This window comes from Schistocerca gregaria, chromosome 1 (assembly GCF_023897955.1).
Source record: "Schistocerca gregaria isolate iqSchGreg1 chromosome 1, iqSchGreg1.2, whole genome shotgun sequence".
Lineage (NCBI taxonomy): Eukaryota > Metazoa > Arthropoda > Insecta > Orthoptera > Acrididae > Schistocerca > Schistocerca gregaria.
The window spans coordinates 1,061,883,451-1,061,900,962 of record NC_064920.1 but is presented as its reverse complement, the minus strand read 5'-3'; the positions used below and the strand labels follow the sequence as shown (position 1 = coordinate 1,061,900,962).

Here is a 17,512-nt window from a genome sequence, read left to right as displayed (position 1 = left end):
GTGGAGGGCACTTTACGTGCCACTGTCATTACCTCCCTTTTCTGTTTCAGTCGCGTATGGTTCGCGGGAAGAACGACTGTCTGAAAGCCTCTGTGCGCACTCGAATCTCTCTAATTTTACATTCGTGATCTCCATGGGAGGTATAAGTAGGGGGAAGCAGTATATTCGATACCTCACCCAGAAACGCACACTCTCGAAACCTGGTGAGCAAGCTACACTGCGATGCAAAGCGCCTCTCTTGCAGTCTGCCACTTGAGTTTGCTAAACATCTCCGTAACGCTATCACGGTTACCAAATAACCCTGTGACGAAACGCGCCGCTCTTCTTTGGATCTTCTCTATCTCCTCCGTCAACCCAATCTGGTATGGATCCCACACTGATGAGCAATACTCAAGTATATACCAAAGATGTAAGCTTCTTAGTACTTTTGGTACACGGCTTACAGGATATGATCATTTGTTGATAAACTATTGTGATTTTAACCATACAATTATTAAATCGGAAATCTACATGTAGGATTAGATGACATAAAAACCAAAATGATCATCAATCAAGTGGATTATAAATGTGACAGGGTGCTTCATGCATCTCGTAACCACTAAAATACTTTTTTTTCCCTTTCCTAAACAGAAAATTCCATTCAAATCAGCACGGTGACTAAATACATCTGAATGGCAAACAGTAATTGCTGGCTACCTCATCTAACTCACTGTGAATGCAACAAATTTTTCAATGGATTATTTTTTTTTGACACAGTCAATTGCCCAATTTACAATGCACTCCCACATCTTTACTGAATTCAAATCATAGATACCCAAAGGTATATCAATTCACAATTCTACACACTAACAGACAAACATTCAGAGACAACTGATATACTCGTAGCATAAACACACATATATACTTGAAAAGAGCCTATATTTGAAGGCTAATGTAGAGCTCTACTGTTACCAAAACCACCTTCTGACTACTTACATAAACAAAATCTTCAAAAGCTCTACATGCTTGAGAAACAGTCACTGGAAAAGCATTTCATTTTAGAACACTGACCTGTCACCAACTTGAAGCTGCTCTGTTTCACCATTTGAGTGTTCGACTTCGACATGGCCATTGATGAGAACACTCCACGAGTCCAGCTCTTCCCCATCATTCATGACAATTGTACCAGCTTTTTCCACAACGGCAAAAACCTGCAAAAAGCATTAAAGTTTTCTAGCATTAATCTACTGTTGTGCTCCTCCAACACATTCATGCATAGCCTTATTAAACTTTGGAGAAAATGAATATGTGTAACACATTACAGAAGCAAACAAAAACAATCACTTTTCATGAAAAGAATCAAATTCAGTCTGCTAATATCACAACATACCATAACATTACATAATGCTCGTCGAACTGCCAAAGTCATATTAGTGAATGCCTTCAGGTGCTGTGTAAATTCTAGTAATATCTCCACATCTTCATCTGTTCTCTCTGTTGGGTCTTTTTCGAGGCACTCTCTAACAGTGTCACGAACTGTGAGGCTCTGCAAAAAAGAAAAAAATAGTTGACGATGTAAATCAGATAGTTATAAAAACTCCAAAAAGTGTTTTTAAGATTTCCACACCAGCTTACAATTCAGTACACATTGTAAATAATTCTAATGAGGAATAACAATAATATAGACAGCAAAACACTTGAAACAGGTGATTTAAACTAATATCAAATTCACATGAATTCATGAACACACTTGTTTATGCTTTTGACATAGCATCATACACTGTATGTGTGTCAGTCCACACACCGTTTCACATGACGTCCACTGATTACTGAAGAAACACAAACACAGTATGCTTATACTTGTTGGTACTCACATCAATACTTTCTGCAAGATCCTCTTCTTCATCTGAGTCAACAATAGACTCTATGAGACCAGACAGATCCACTTCATCAGCATCTAATGAGCTCTGCACACTGGCCATTGTGTCGGAGCCACTATATGCCGAACTTGTGTCTGATGAATGAGAAGACCGGTTGGACTTCATATAAAGTTCAGGCCTGCCCGTCAGGGCCAACTGGAAACAAAAATCAATTATTGAAGTAAACAGATGCAAATAACACACAACCAAAAGTATTAAACCACACCAAAATAATTAATTCTTTTTCTCGTGTGTGTGTGTGTGTGTGTGTGTGTGTGTGTGTGTGTGTTTTAGTTTTTACTATTTATCTTATACGTAGCTCCATGTTTTGGGTGGTTGGCTGGATGCTAAAAAAAGGACCAAACTACCAGGTCACCTGTCCCTTGCTCCATGTTCTCCTGTGTTTATCTGTATACTATATTTTGCAGTAATCCAAAATGTACAGACCCATCAATTTTTTTAGGCGAAAGAATTTTAACTACATAGTTACTGGAAATTATTATTCACTAAGCAAAATTGTAATGTGTGATGGAGAAATTAGTGTTCCCAAAGAAAATTATTTATTTTACAAAATATAACCAGTTCACCTCCCTGTCTAACAATGCACCTCTCTTAACAAGAGTAAAAAATATATGGTTTATTGTAGTTCCTTCGTTTAGAATTATGGGAAACTCTTGTATATTAATGTGTGTCTCAAACGATATTAATGCACCCACTATTACCCAGAAAGAACAATTGTTATTCTAAAATTCGCCGAGAAATCTTCAAGTCCGTGCGTTTTGAAGAACGCAGTTATCACTATGTTCACCTGACATTTGTGTCTAACACAGCCAACAGTTTAAACAGGATTCATTAAAAGGTTTACTTTTTTCTTTGATGTGGGGATGTTTATATATTAGGACGGCACTATATGACATACACATCTGTCACAAAACACAAAACAATGATGACAGTTAGAGGTTATGTCATACACTCCTGTCATTTTTCACCATAACCATGATCAAGGAACTGATTTATAATTAGTATATATTTACATTATAGAAACAGTCCGTATAATCCATCGGGCCAGATAATGTATACATATTACGGATCTTTTTTACGTGAAAAACCAAACAGCACCATATACATCAACATATTTGCAGCCACCGCCTTCCTAAACTGACGTTCAGTGAGCGCCAATTCACTCGCGAGAGAATCTTGCACGAGCTCCATGTTTGTTTTCTTTTTCCATGATAACATTTGAGGATGCTTCATATTGATCAATCTAGAATGATATTATGAGTACATTTTTCAAGTATTCTGGTGCTGTAATAACTACTGCATTCCCTTTATGCATGAAATGTTTCTTGAAAACGACGGACGGAATATCTCCCTCTCTGAGGGTCTTTGATCTGAGTCCACAGGGTAACAGAGTTAATAAAGATAGTCTCTGGTGTAACAGGAACGAGCACAGCTTCGTGTGTGATGTCGCTCTCCCACACCCAAATTAACCAAGATCGCAAAACGTCGATGTCGTCTTCGTCGTCGTCGTCTCTCTCTGACGAAAATAATCGGGAGTACTTTAAAATTCCCGTTGAAAAGTATCTAAGAGCTCACAGTTTAATTAAGTGAACATGACACTTGGGGGTCGCGTCTTCTTCGCCGACGTTCCTGACTTACTTTTCCAGCACTCAGGATAGCATATGGTACGCTCTGTCACAATACAAATTAATATACTGTCACCTTTTTTTGTTTTCTAGGGAAATATATTTCCTTCGTTCAAATACCGTTTCGAAAACTGCTAACTTGAATTTACGGTGTGACATAAGTTGTGTGATCATCACCACTATCATACCTCAGTGCGTCAAAAGACCGGTTTTATCACATCTCTCGTTCCTTTCTGTTTCCCCTTGTTCTTGGTACAATACGATATTTTTTTCCTGAAACCTGCCAGCACTGCGTATCTTCTTCAACCTCTACCTCTCTATTTTTCTTCTTCCTGATTTTCACCTTTTCTAAATGTCTACTTCGTTACCTGTACCCCATGTAATTCAGTCTGTACGAATCACAAGCGAGAAACACCGCAATGGACGAAATCGAAACAAGAATTAAAAGGTCAGGAAAAAGGATTAAAAACCTGAAAGTTTGCCTGAGGCACTGTAATTCTCTCAGAAACGACAAAGGAGTTGGAAAATAATTTGAATGGTAGTGTTTCGAGAAGTGGCTGTAAGATGAACATCATCAGAAGTAAAATACGGATAATGGGATATGGTGGAATTAAATCGTGCCATGTGGAGGGAATTGATTCGGTACTGAGACGACGAATGTAGTAGCCAAGTTTTGGTATTTGCGCAGCAAAATAACCGACACTGATCAAAGAGCATACAAAATTGAGATTTGCAACAGCAAGGAAAGCATTTCTGTAAAAGAGAAATTTGTTAAGGCCGAATATATATTTAAGTGTTAAGAAGTATTTTCTAGAAGTTTCGGTCTGGAGTGTTGCCTTATATAGAAGTAACGAAAAGTAGGTGACACGAAGAGACTACTTGTTTATGAGATGCGGTGCTAAGAAAGAATGCTCAAGATAAGATGGGTAGGTCCGATAATTAATGAGGCGGTAATGAACTTAGAAAAAACAACTTAACTAAATGAAACGATAGATTAATAAGTATTAGCTAATGGATGGAAGCTGGGTAAAAACTGTAGGCGAGACCAAGGATTGACAACTGTAAGCACATTCAAGCAGATGAAGGTATCAACAGTTGCTCAGAGGTGGAGAGACTTCCACAGGGTAGACTCGAGTGGATATCTGCACCAAAGTCAATTTTCGGAATAAAGACCACCACCACAACAAGAACAGAGGCCTCATCTGAAAGTAGCTACTGAAAGAAGTAAGATCTCCCTAGAGAAAATGACGCAGTAGCGTCGGAAATGTTACCCATGTCACCTTCAGGGGCGTCATGTCAGCGATAGGCAGGGTAGCCGATACATTGTGGTAATATACTCCTGGAAATGCAAAAAAGAACACATTGACACCGGTGTGTCAGACCCATCATACCTGCTCCGGACACTGCGAGAGGGCTGTACAAGCAATGATCACACGCACGGCACAGTGGACACACCAGGAACCGCGGTGTTGGCCGTCGAATGGCGCTAGCTGCGCAGCATTTGTGCACCGCCGCCGTCAGTGTCAGCCAATTTGCCGTGGCATACGGAGCTCCATCGCAGTCTTTAACACTGGTAGCATGCCGCGACAGCGTGGACGTGAACCGTATGTGCAGTTGACGGACTTTGAGCGAGGGCGTATAGTGGGCATGCGGGAGGCCGGGTGGACGTACCACCGAATTGCTCAACACGTGGGGCGTGAGGTCTCCACAGTACATCGATGTTGACAGCCAGTGGTCGGCGAAAGGTGCACGTGCCCGTCGACCTGGGACCGGACCGCAGCGACGCACGGATGCACGCCAAGACCTTAGGATCCTACGCAGTGCTGTAGGGGACCGCACCGCCACTTCCCAGCAAATTAGGGACACTGTTGCTCCTGGGGTATCGGCGAGGACCATTCGCAACCGTCTCCATGAAGCTGGGCTATGGTCCCGCACACCGTTAGGCCGTCTTCCGCTCACGCCCCAACATCGTGCAGCCCGCCTCCAGTGGTGTCGCGACAGGCGTGAATGGAGGGACAAATGGAGACGTGTCGTCTACAGCGATTAGGGTCGCTTCTGCCTTGGTGATGATGGTCGTATGCGTGTTTGCCGCCGTGCAGGTGAGCGCCACAATCAGGACTGCATACGACCGAGGCACACAGGGCAAACACCCGGCATCATGGTGTGGGGAGCGACCTCCTACACTGGCCGTACACCTCTGATGATCGTCGAAGGGACACTGAATAGTGCACAGTACATCCAAACCGTCTTCGAACCCATCGTTCTACCATTCCTAGACCGGCAAGGGAACTTGCTGTTCCAACAGGACAATGCACGTCCGCATGTATCCCGTGCCACCCAACGTGCTCTAGAAGGTGTAAGTCAACTACCCTGGCCAGTAAGATCTCCGGATCTGTCCCCCATTGAGCATGTTTGGGACTGGATGAAGCGTCGTCTCACGCGGTCTGCACGTCCAGCACGAACGCTGGTCCAACTGAGGCGCCAGGTGGAAATGGCATGGCAAGCCGTTCCACAGGACTACATCCAGCATCTCTACGATCGTCTCCATGGGAGAATAGCAGCCTGCATTGCTGCGAAAGGTGGATATACACTGTACTAGTGCCGACATTGTGCATGCTCTGTTGCCTGTGTCTATGTGCCTGTGGTTCTGTCAGTGAGATCATGTGATGTCTCTGACCCCAGGAATGTGTCAATAAAGTTCCCCCTTCCTGGGACAATGAATTCACGGTGTTCTTATTTCAATTTCCAGGAGTGTATGTAAAGCAGCGTGAAACTCTCAGCAGTATTTGGCGTGCAAACCGACACCTCGTCGTTCGAACGCGGGTAACTCGCACATGAAACCCCTTAGAGAAACATCTCCTTCCAAACAGTACCTAATGAAGTCCCAAGTATTAAAAGATAGTATGTGGTATTTATACCTTAATACCAGTTGTACCGGTATGAAATGCGCGCTGAGATACAAATGTGTCGATAGGGAACATTTGTTGTGAACGAGCCTTAATTTTTTGTTTTTGTTTGGTTGGTATGACATCTGTCAAAGATATTTAGTATACATCAAGTCATGGAACATAAAACATCATATGTTAACAATGTCGAATTTTATACCAGAAAGTAATGATTTGCGGAAAGCATTAATTTTTTGTTTCCTTTTGAAAAAAAAATACTTTGAATCAGAAGCAAATGGCAGCAATGCTAAATGTTGCACAACAAACAAATTCTGACCGTTTGAAAGCTATGGGAAAGATCCAAAAGTGTGGAAAATCGGTGCCACTTGAATTGAATAAAAGACAGATGGAAACCTAAAAACGATTTGTCAAATTTTGCTTCAAAGACGTGAAAGGAAATCAATATTGCATCAAATTGTTACTGGCGATGAAAAATGGATTTATTTTAAGAATCCTAAACGGCAAAATTCATGGGTTAATCCGGGACAACCAGAAACACCGACTGCAAAGCCAGATCGATTCGGCAAGAAGACAATGCTCTGTGTTTGGTGGGATCAGAAAGGAGTGGTGTATCATGAGCTTCTAAAATCCGGTGAAACTATGAATACTAATCGCTACAGACAACAAATGATCAGTTTGAACTAGGCATTGATCGAAAAAAGACCACAATGGACCAGAAGGCATGGCAAAGTATTTTTTTTTCACGACAATACACTTGCACACAAAGCAAAACTGGTTCAGGATACAATCAAAACACTTGGCTGGGAGCTGCTACCCCACCCGCCGTATTCACCAGACTTGGCCCTTTCCGACCACCATTTGTTTTCATCAATGGGACACGCACTGGCTGAGGAACATTTTGATTCCTACGAAGAAGTCGAAAATTGCTCCAAAAGACGAACATTTCTATTGGTGTGGTGTCCACAAATTGCCAGAAAAGTGGTCAAAATGTACAGAAAGCAATGGTCAGTACTTTGAATAAAATGTTTTTACTTTTCAATTCAAAATTAGTGTTTCATTTTCACAAGAAACGCTCATTTCATACCGGTACAACTGGTAAATTCCCATTATGGTCGCTTCTGTAACCGAATTGTTAGCGTCCCTACTTTAGGTTCTGAAGGACAGGGTCCGGTGCCCGACAGACCCTTAGATTTTTTTTCTGAAGTAGGAGGGTCTGATGCGGGATCGACTCTGGCCTTGTGAGGCCAAATAAGGATTGACTGGTTGATCTGGAGGAGGGGCCCAAACTGCGAGGTCATCGGTCCCATCGGATCAGGGAAGAATTGTGAAGGAAGTCGGCTGTACCATATCAAAGGAACCATCCCAGCATTTGCCGAAATTCATTTAGAGAAAACATGGAAAACTTAGATCAGGATGGCCGGACGCAGGGCCAAATAAGGAGCTGCTTGAACAATGTAGAAGTGACATCATCTGGGTTCACCTATTCACAGTAACAACTTGTTGATTAGATGTCCTACGATCACAGATCGTTTCTCATATTGTCATGTAGGTAGCAATTGGTCAGTCGGAACAAGCTTAATCCGTGAGTGGTGTTTATTTTTACATTAAATTCCGATAAAAGAAACAAACTAGGCCTTTACATTACGGATGTAGCCGAAGATCCACGACGGCACAAGCAGGCAATGGAGAAGCCGTTATCGACACTGTATGAAAGTTGTCTAGCGTTTGGATGTTCTAAGGAAGCAGATTGCAGGATAGTGTAATGTTGTGAGGGTATCGGATGGTTCAGTGAGGGTTGTCATGGTCCGAGCTGCGTGCTATCGCATATCTTTTGTATGCATATGAATCTACTCATCTAATTAATTTTTGTCATTCTTTACAACTGAAACAATGACTGCTGAGAAGACTACACTGGAATTCTAACAATGATCTTCATATTCTACTTGTAAATTTCTCAGATAGGCTTTTGTTACATAACGTGCTTAGTATCCGTTGCAATTTAGGGTAACGCACTTTTTCTTTTCTTGTGGAGTCTGTGTTGGAATCTAGTGAAAGTTGGAGGCTACCGTAGCCAAAATAAACGCTGGATTATCCGTTAGGTCCAGTTACTAGCCTCACTGGCCTATGGATCCCGGTCATCTTAGGACCCCAAAAAAATTAAAATTAAAATTAAAAAAAAAAACTCGTTGTCAATCGCTAATCCTCGCCCTTCTACATCTACGTCAATATAATGGGTGACAAAAGTCATGGACTAGCGATATGCACATATACAGATAGCGATGGTAAATACAAGGTGTAGAAGCAAGTGCATTGGCGGACCTGTCATTTGTACTCAGATGAGTCATGTAACAAGCTTTCTGACGTTATTATGGCCGCACGGCGGGAATCAACAAACTTTGAACGCGGAATTGTTGTTGAAGCTAGATGCACGGTACAGTCCGTTTCGGAAATCGTTAGGGAAATCAATATTCCGATATCCACAGTGTCAAGAGCGCACCAAGACGACCAATTTTCAGACATTACCTCTCGCCACACGCAACGCAGTGGCCGACAGCTTTCACTTAACGACAGAGGGCAGCGGCGTTTGCCTAGAGTTGTCAGTGTTAACTGCCACACAACACTGCACGAAATAACGCAGAAATCAAAGTTGGACGTACGACGAAATTATTTATTTATTTACACATCAAGTTCCGTAGTACCAAATTGAGGAGCAAACAAGAATCAGCTTAATTTTTCAAGGAACTCCTCGACAGAATAGGAGGAGTGACCCAGGAGGAAACTCTTCAGTTTCGATTTGAAAGCGCGTGCATTACTGCTAAGATTTTTGAATTCGAGAGGCAGCTTATTGAAAATGGATGTAGCAGTATACTGCACACCTTTCTGCACAAGAGTTAAGGAAGTCCGACCCAAATGCAGGTTTGATTCCTGCAAAGTATTAACTGAGTGAAAGTTGCTTATTCTTGACAATAAGAATATTGATACAAGAAATGACAGTCCAATGTCAAAATACCCAGACTAGTAAACAGGGGTCGACAAGAGGTTCGTGAACTTACACCACTTTATTGCCCGAACCGCACGTTTCTGAGCCAAAAATAGCCTTTAAGAATGGGAAGAGTTGCCCCAAAATATAATACCAGACGACATAATCGAATGAAAATAAGCAAAGTAGAATAATTTTCGTGTCGAACGATCACTCACTTCAGATAATTTTCGAACAAAAAAAATGGCAGTATTACGTCTTTGAACACGATCCTGAACGTGTGCTTTCCACGACAGCTTACTACCTTTCTTAATACCGAAGACTTTGAACTGTTCAGTTTCACTAATCATACACCCATTACATGAAATTAAAATGTCAGGTTTTGTTGAATGGTGTGTTAGAAACTGTAAAACTGAGTCTTACTGTGATTTAGCGTCAGTTTATTTTCTACAAACCATGAACTTAGGTCATGAACTGCACTATTTGAATCCGAGCCAACGTTGCACACAATATCCTTTATTACCAAGCTAGTGTCATCAGTAAACAAATACTAGAGGGCATATCATTTATATAAATAAGGAACAGGAGTGGCCCCAACACTGATCCCCGGAGCACCACCCACTTGACCATATTATATATATATATATATATATATATATATATATATATATATATATATATATATATATATATATATATATACAGCCGTTCCCAACATTGTGAATAACGACCTTTTGCTGTCTGTTGCTAAAGTAAGCGGTGAACCAATTATGAGCTACTCCCGTATTCCGTAATGGTCCAACTTCTGGAGCAATATTTTGTGATCAACACAATCAAACGCCTTAGTTAAATAAAAAATATGCCTAGCGTTCGAAATCTCTTGTTTAACCCATCCAGTACCTCACAGAGAAAAGAGAATATAGCATTTTCAGTTGTTAAACGACTTCTAAAGTCGAACTGTACACTTGATAGCAAATCGTATAATATAAAATGATGAATTATTCTTACATACACAGCTTTCCAATAACTTTGGCAAACACTGATGACTTAGAAATAGGTCTAAAATCGTCTTTCTCCCTTTTTATAAAGCAGCTTTACTACTGAGTAATTTAATCGTTCAGGAAATTAACGATTTCTAAAGGAAACATTAGAAATATGGCTAAATACAAGGCTAACACGTGCAGCACAGTACTTTAACATTCTGTTAGGCACTCCATCATATCCATTAGAGTCCTTAGTCTTCAGTGATTTAATTATTGACTCAATCTCCCCCTTGTCTGTATTACAGAGGAGTATTTCAGACATCGATCTCATATAGGTATTTGCAAAGAAAGTTATATGATTCCCTGTAGAAACTAAATTTTAATTTAATTCATCAGCAATGCTCAGAAAATTATATTTAAACACTGTGCATATATCTGATTCATCAGTAACAGAAATATTTTTACTACGGACTTACTTCACATCGTCGACCTTGTGCTGTTGACCAGACACTTCCTTCACAACTGACCATATGGTTTTAATTTTATCCAGTGAATTAGCTATTTTATTTGCATACCACATACTCTTTATCTTCCTAATAACATTTTAAACACCTTACAGTATTGTTTTAATGGGCTACTGTAGCTTGATTGTGACTACTTCTAACATTTCGATATAATTCCCGCTTTGTTCTCCATGATATCCTCATCCCACTAGTCAACCATCCGGGCTGCCTATTACTGCTTATACCCTGTTTAGAACGTTCTAATGGGAAGCAACTCTCAAAGAGCGTGAGAAATGTGTTAAGGAAAGCATTATGCGAGAGTTGGAACTTTAGTAGTGGCAACTATTTAGTTACAGATCTTACAAAATAGATATGTGTTTCTAAGTTTTACTGAACTTCAAAGTAGTCACGAGCATTGTGTGTAATCCGTTGCCAGCGATGTGGAAGTCGTAGGATACTCTTAGCAGTGCCAGTTTTGTTGACAGTTCGAGCGGGGCGGTCTACTGCCCAACAAATTTGTAGCAGTTCTGAAGCGAATGCCATGAAGTGTTTCCTTCAGTTAGGAAAACTGAGTTGAACTTACGAGGGCTTAAGCCATTGGAGTGGAATAGGTGGTATAGCACTTAGCAGCCCCAACAGCCAGGCAAATGAGTAACAGCTTGCACTATACGTGCTTGAGCATTGTCCTGCAAAAAGATGGTTATCACTTCTGTCTCTAACCTGGTCGTAGGCTGTGTTCCAAAAATTAACAGCATATAGACAGAAGTGATGACACTTTCTGCAGGACCTGACCATCCTTTACACAGGACAATGCTCGAGCACGTACAGTGCAAGGTGTTACTGATTTGTTTGAGTGATGGGGCTGCTAAGTGATATACCACCTACTCCACTCCACTGACTTGAGCCCTCGCAAGTTCAACTCGATTTCTAAACAGAAGGAAACACTTCACGACAGTCACTTCAGAACTGCTACAAATTCGTCGGGCGACAGACCGCGCCGCTCGAACTGCCCACGCAACTGGCACTGATAGTGAATCCTACGATTTCCACATCGCAGGCAATGGATTACACACAAAGCTGGTGACTACTTTGAAGGTCAGTAAAACTTTGAATCATGTGTCTATTTTGTACGAGCTGTAAATACATAATTGGCACTATTAAAGTTCCCACCATCGTATTTATCATCTATGTTATCGGCACTATAAATATCTTGCCACTCTTGTTCCTTGAAACGTTTAAACATCTCTCCATTGCTGTTGGATTAACTTTCCTACATACACTATTGGCCATTAAAATTGCTACACCAAGAAGAAATGCAGATGATATTCGGGTATTCATTGGACAAATATTATACCAGAACTGACATGTGATTACAATTTCACGAAATTTGGCTGCCTAGATCCTGAGAAATCAGTACCCAGAACAACCACCTCTGGCTGTAATAACGGCCTTGATACGCCTGGGCATTGGGTCAAACAGAGCTTGGATGGTGTGTACAGGTACAGCTGCCCATGCAGCTTCAACACGATACCACAGTTCATCAAGAGTAGTGAATGGCATATTGCAACGAGCCAGTTGCTCGGCCACCATTGACCAGAAGTTTTCATTTGGTGAGAGATCTGAAGAATGTGCTGACCAGGGCAGCAATCGAACATTTTCTTTATCCAGAAAGGCCCGTAAAGGACCTGCAACATGTGGTCGTGCAGTACCCTGCTGAAATCCACGGATCGAATGAAAATTAGAGTCACGGGTCGCAACACATCTGAAATGTAACGCCATCAATGCGAACAAGAGGTGACCGAGACGTGTAACCAATGACACCCCATACCATCACGCCGGGAGATACGCCAGTATGGCGATGACGAATACACGCTTCCAATGTGCGTTCACTACGATGTCGCCAAACACGGATGCGACCATCATGATGCTGTAAACAGAACCTGGATTCATCCGAAAAATTTGTGCACCCAGGTTCGTCGTTGAGTACGCCATCGCAGGCACTCCTGTCTGTGATGCAGCGTCAAGGATAACCGCAGCCATGGTCTCCGTGCTGATAGTTCATGCTGCTGCAAAACGTCGTCGAACTGTCCGTGCAGATGGTTGTTGTCTACAGACGCCCCCATCTGTTGACTCAGGGATTGAGACGTGGCTGCACGATCCGTTAGAGCCATGCGGATAAGATGCCTGTCATCTCGACTGCTAGAGATACGAGGCCGTTGAGATCCAGCACGGCGTTCCGTATTACTCTTCTGAAACCACCGATTCCATATTCTGCTAACAGTCACTGGACCTCGACCATCGCGAGCAGCATGTCGCGATACGATAAACCGCAATCTCGATGGGCTACAATACGACCTTTATCAAAGTCGGAAACGTGATGATACGCATTTCTCTTCCTTACACGAGGCATCACAACAACGTTTCACCAGGCAACGCCGGTCAAGCGCTGTTTGTGTATGAGAAATCGGTTGGAAACTTTCCTCATGTCAGCACGTTGTAGGTGTCACCACCGGCGCCAACCTTGCGAGAATGCTCTGAACAGCTGATCATTTGCATATCACAGAATCTTCTTCCTGTCGGTTAAATTTCGCGTCTGTAGCACGTCATGTTCGTGGTGTAGCAATTTTAATGGCCAGTAGTGTAGTTTGTAATTACATGTGACATTTGTTTGTGTACAAAAGCCTGTTAGTGTTAAAATTTGTGCATCATTATTTAGGATAGTACGGCGAAATTCAACAGTAATGGGTTATGGCAGCTGAAGACCACGCGAGTGCCTTTACTAACCGCACATTACCTGTAGCGCCTCTGTCCAGAAGTGTCCGATTTCAGTTGGTAAGTGCTAATGATACGGAACGAGTATGGCACAGACTCCACAAAACCATGGACCCAACTTGTCACGGCGCTGTGAAGCCTGTGGTGGCACCATAATGGTGTGAGCTGTGTTTTCGTGGCACAGACGGGGACCGGAATTTCCTCTATGAAGTGATTTAAACTGCTTTGTTACACCGAGAATATCTACTTCTAAGTAACTCATGTTGTCAGTTTTCTCTGGGCATAAAAATTTCTACCCTGTTATGTACTGATGGCCGCATGTTATTCGTCTTGGGTGGGCCAGCGGACGAGTACCCAACGACAATTGTACTGTAAAATAATCGAAAGTACGCACCTCGTGGTCGTGCGGTAGCGTTCTCGCTTCCCACGCCCGGGTTCCCGGGTTCGATTCCCGGCGGGGTCAGGGATTTTCTCTGCCTCGTGATGACTGGGCGTTGTGTGCTGTTCTTAGGTTAGTTAGGTTTAAGTAGTTCTAAGTCTAGGAGACTGATGACCATAGATGTTAAGTCTCATAGTGGTCAGAGCCATTTGAACCAATAATCGAAACAACGGAAAATAATGTTCCGTGGGTTATTGTAACGGAAATAGAGGTAGTCAGAAAATTTCATTGGGAGGTCGAGTGGAAAAATGATGTTCCTCGCTTTCATTGAAAGACTGTAGTATGAGGTAGAATGGAGTGACATATGGTGCAGAGGCAAGTGTGTTTTCACACGCACATGCCAATACAATTCTACTGTATTAAATGGAAGTAACACAGTCCCAAGGAGTGACGGCATTGGCGGACAACATTTTAAATTACTTCGACACCACACATCTTTAACACATTAAAACCTTTGCTCGACTAAAACTTTGTTCAACTTAAAAGTAAAAACAGGCCCTGTTAATGGAAGAAAGCTAAAATCACGGTGATTTTGACGCCTGATAAAACAAGAAGCAATCACAACTTGTATATCCCAGTTACCTTCCCCCAGTGACAAAGAAAGATGTCGGAACAGAAATAATATACAGACTGCAAAAATTTGTGGAAGAAAGCAACACAGTCCACAATAACAAGCCTGATTCTGGAGAAGCCACAGAACAGCCGACCCAGTTCTAAGATTAAGCGACAGATGCGTGCAACATGACAGACGCAACAACAGAACGCTTCTTTGACACCACACATGGGTTCGATCATGTGTGACATGCACTTAGTATATACCTAGGCCTACAGATTTTGACGTTGATACCCACTTCAGAATATTTTTATGGTATATATGGCTAGCATACATGGCTATTAATCATGTTAATATTTTTGTTGTTCTTCTGTATCACTAGATCTGTGCAGACTGTACTTCAGCTAACTGAACTTAGTTTGATACACTATAGTTTTTCTATTTTTAACAGATCTGAAGATGGCAATGGCGGAAACCGGCAATTATGAAATGTACAATTTTTGTGATCACGACAGAACTTTACAAACAAAAACAAACAGCGCTACAACAGCATTAACTACGAACAGCTAAAAGGTCTATCTCAGCCCACCACCTCAGATTGAGTGAAAGCTTAGAACAAAAAAACAAAACTCTATGCTTTGTGTTATATGTTTTACGGCTTTTTCGCTGTTGAGAAAGCATTTTCGCAAAAAAAAAAAAAAAAAAAAAAAAAAAAAAAAAAAAAAAACTGGGGATAGCAAACCGAAAAAATTGCAGTTACATTATTACATTGTAACGAACTCAGAAAACATCCCAGAACTTGTCGGTTTTCTGGTTCCTACTGTGAAAATGCATTTCTAAAACCCCGCCCCGTCTTCTTCTGGTATACCATTGAAACAAAAAAGTCCAGTAAATATGGGCTCTACAATGTGTACCGTAAGAGCTATGAGCACTTATTCGTCTTCGCTACTGTGAACACATTTCTTCTACTGAACTTATGCCCTTAGCTCTTAAGGTATGCATTTTAGAATCTATACTTAGTGGACATTTTCCTTGTTTTGGTCCGTACTGCCTCCTCCAAAGATATAGAAAGCAAAGAGCTAGCAGTAGAAGAAATCTATTTTACAGTATCGAAGATGAAGTACTCAGAGCTCTTAAAGTATGCATTTTAGAGCCCATGTTTACTAAACTTTCTTGCTTCGAATATCGTTCCTGTAATATCCCTGGTTACTGATCATTCCTCCTGGGATACCTTGTCTACTCAGTTACGAGATTTATGGCTGAGAATATTTACTCATTCAGAAGAAACTGGACATATTCCTTCAGCGACAGGAAAACAGTATGTACTTGGTTACGCTTCCTTAAGCATTGTACGAGGCGCGTTCAATAAGTAATGCAACACATCTTTTTTTCTGAAAGCAGGGTGGTTTTATTCAGGATTTCAGTAAACCATATTATGCCCCACTCTTTTTGGCTACAAAACCCTATTTTGCTGCATAATCTCCGTTCAATGCGACAGCCTTACGGCACGTTACCTCAAATTGTAGAAGCCATCGTCTTTCTGCATCAGTAACATGCCCACCATCCACGTACTGCTTCCTGCAGAGAGCATCCTTCGTAGGAAAGTCTCGGAAGGTACGAGATCCGGGCTGTGAGGTGGATGAGGAACAGTCGCCGCGCGGTGTGGCTGCGGGGTTTGAGGCGCCATGTCAAGGATTGCGCGACCCCTCCCGCCGGAGGTTCGAGTTCTCCCTCGGGCATGGGTGCGTGTGTTGTTCTTAGCGTTAGTTAGTTTAAGCTAGTGTAAGTAGTGTGTAAGTCTAGGGACCGATAACCTCAACAGTTTGGTCTCTTAGGAATTCACACACATTTGAAGAACAGTTCAATGACGTTTTGTGAACTGCTCTCGGGCGCGCAGTCTTCTGTGAGGCGCTGCGTTGTCACGGAGCAGAGTTTCGTTTGCAAATTTTTGTGGCGACGATCACGCTGAAATCGTTTCATCAATATCAGCACAGCACAGTTCCGAACTGACCGTTGCACCATAGGACCGTCGCCATGACTTTAGCGGCTGAGGGTGTGGTTTTGAACTTTTTCTTCGTAGGAGAGCTGCTGTGGTGCCACTGCATGGATTGCCGCTCCGTTTCCAATTCGAAGCGATGAACACATGTTTCATCACCTGTGTTCGACAAAAGATTGTCACCGTCAGCCTCGTAACCCGCATAAGCAATTTTCCATGCAGATGGTTCTTCGTTCTCTTTATGGTCTTCTGGTAGGCAACGAGGAACTCGGCGGGCACACACCTTTGAGCATCCCAACTGGTGGACTAGTGTGTCAGCACTATCAACAGTGGTGTCCAGTTGAGCAGCGAGTCTTTGATCCGTCGTTCACCTCGGATGAGTGTGCCAGCACGTTCCAACATTGCATCAGTCGGAGCTGCGAGCAAGCACGCGGGAGATAGAGCAGATTTGCTCGACCTTGCTACGACGACTCGCCCAACGACTCACTGTGCTTTTGTTCGCTGCCAGGTCTCCGTAGACATTCTGCACGAGCCTATGAATACCTGTGGTGCTCTAGTTTTCCGCCAAAAGAAACTGAATGACAGGTGTCGGCTTGAAGGGTACGTACAGTGCCGCCACCCATCGGAACTTCATGAAACTATATAGGCTGAAGCGCCAATACTCCACGATGTCCCATAACACATTCCGTATTTTTCAATTGAAACTGGCCGAGGAAAAAATGTGTTGCATTACGTATTGAATACCCCTCATACACAGAGAAGTGCAGCATCCAAGTTTTACAGAATTTTAAAAAATTGAATGATGAACCTAAAGTATTCAAATCCTAATTGATAAG

The 17,512-nt window shown here is 42.2% G+C and overlaps 1 protein-coding gene across 8 annotated transcripts in view; it reads right to left on the bottom strand.

Annotated features, from left to right (window-relative positions):
- The window catches only part of LOC126281256 (rap guanine nucleotide exchange factor 2), a 382,130-nt gene that overhangs the window by 91,438 nt on the left and 273,180 nt on the right, over nt 1-17,512 (bottom strand). For 3 of the 8 annotated variants that reach the window (XM_049980060.1, XM_049980078.1, XM_049980068.1), the window contains 3 exons: nt 1,854-2,054; nt 1,370-1,525; nt 1,051-1,190 (listed from right to left, as the gene is read on the bottom strand). In XM_049980060.1, the coding sequence (XP_049836017.1) occupies nt 1,051-1,190; nt 1,370-1,525; nt 1,854-2,054 (497 nt within the window). Of the gene's footprint in view, nt 1-1,050; nt 1,191-1,369; nt 1,526-1,853; nt 2,055-2,932; nt 3,260-17,512 lie in introns of those variants that run through there. The other 5 variants (XM_049980086.1, XM_049980102.1, XM_049980116.1 and 2 more) reach the window with 4 other exon arrangements.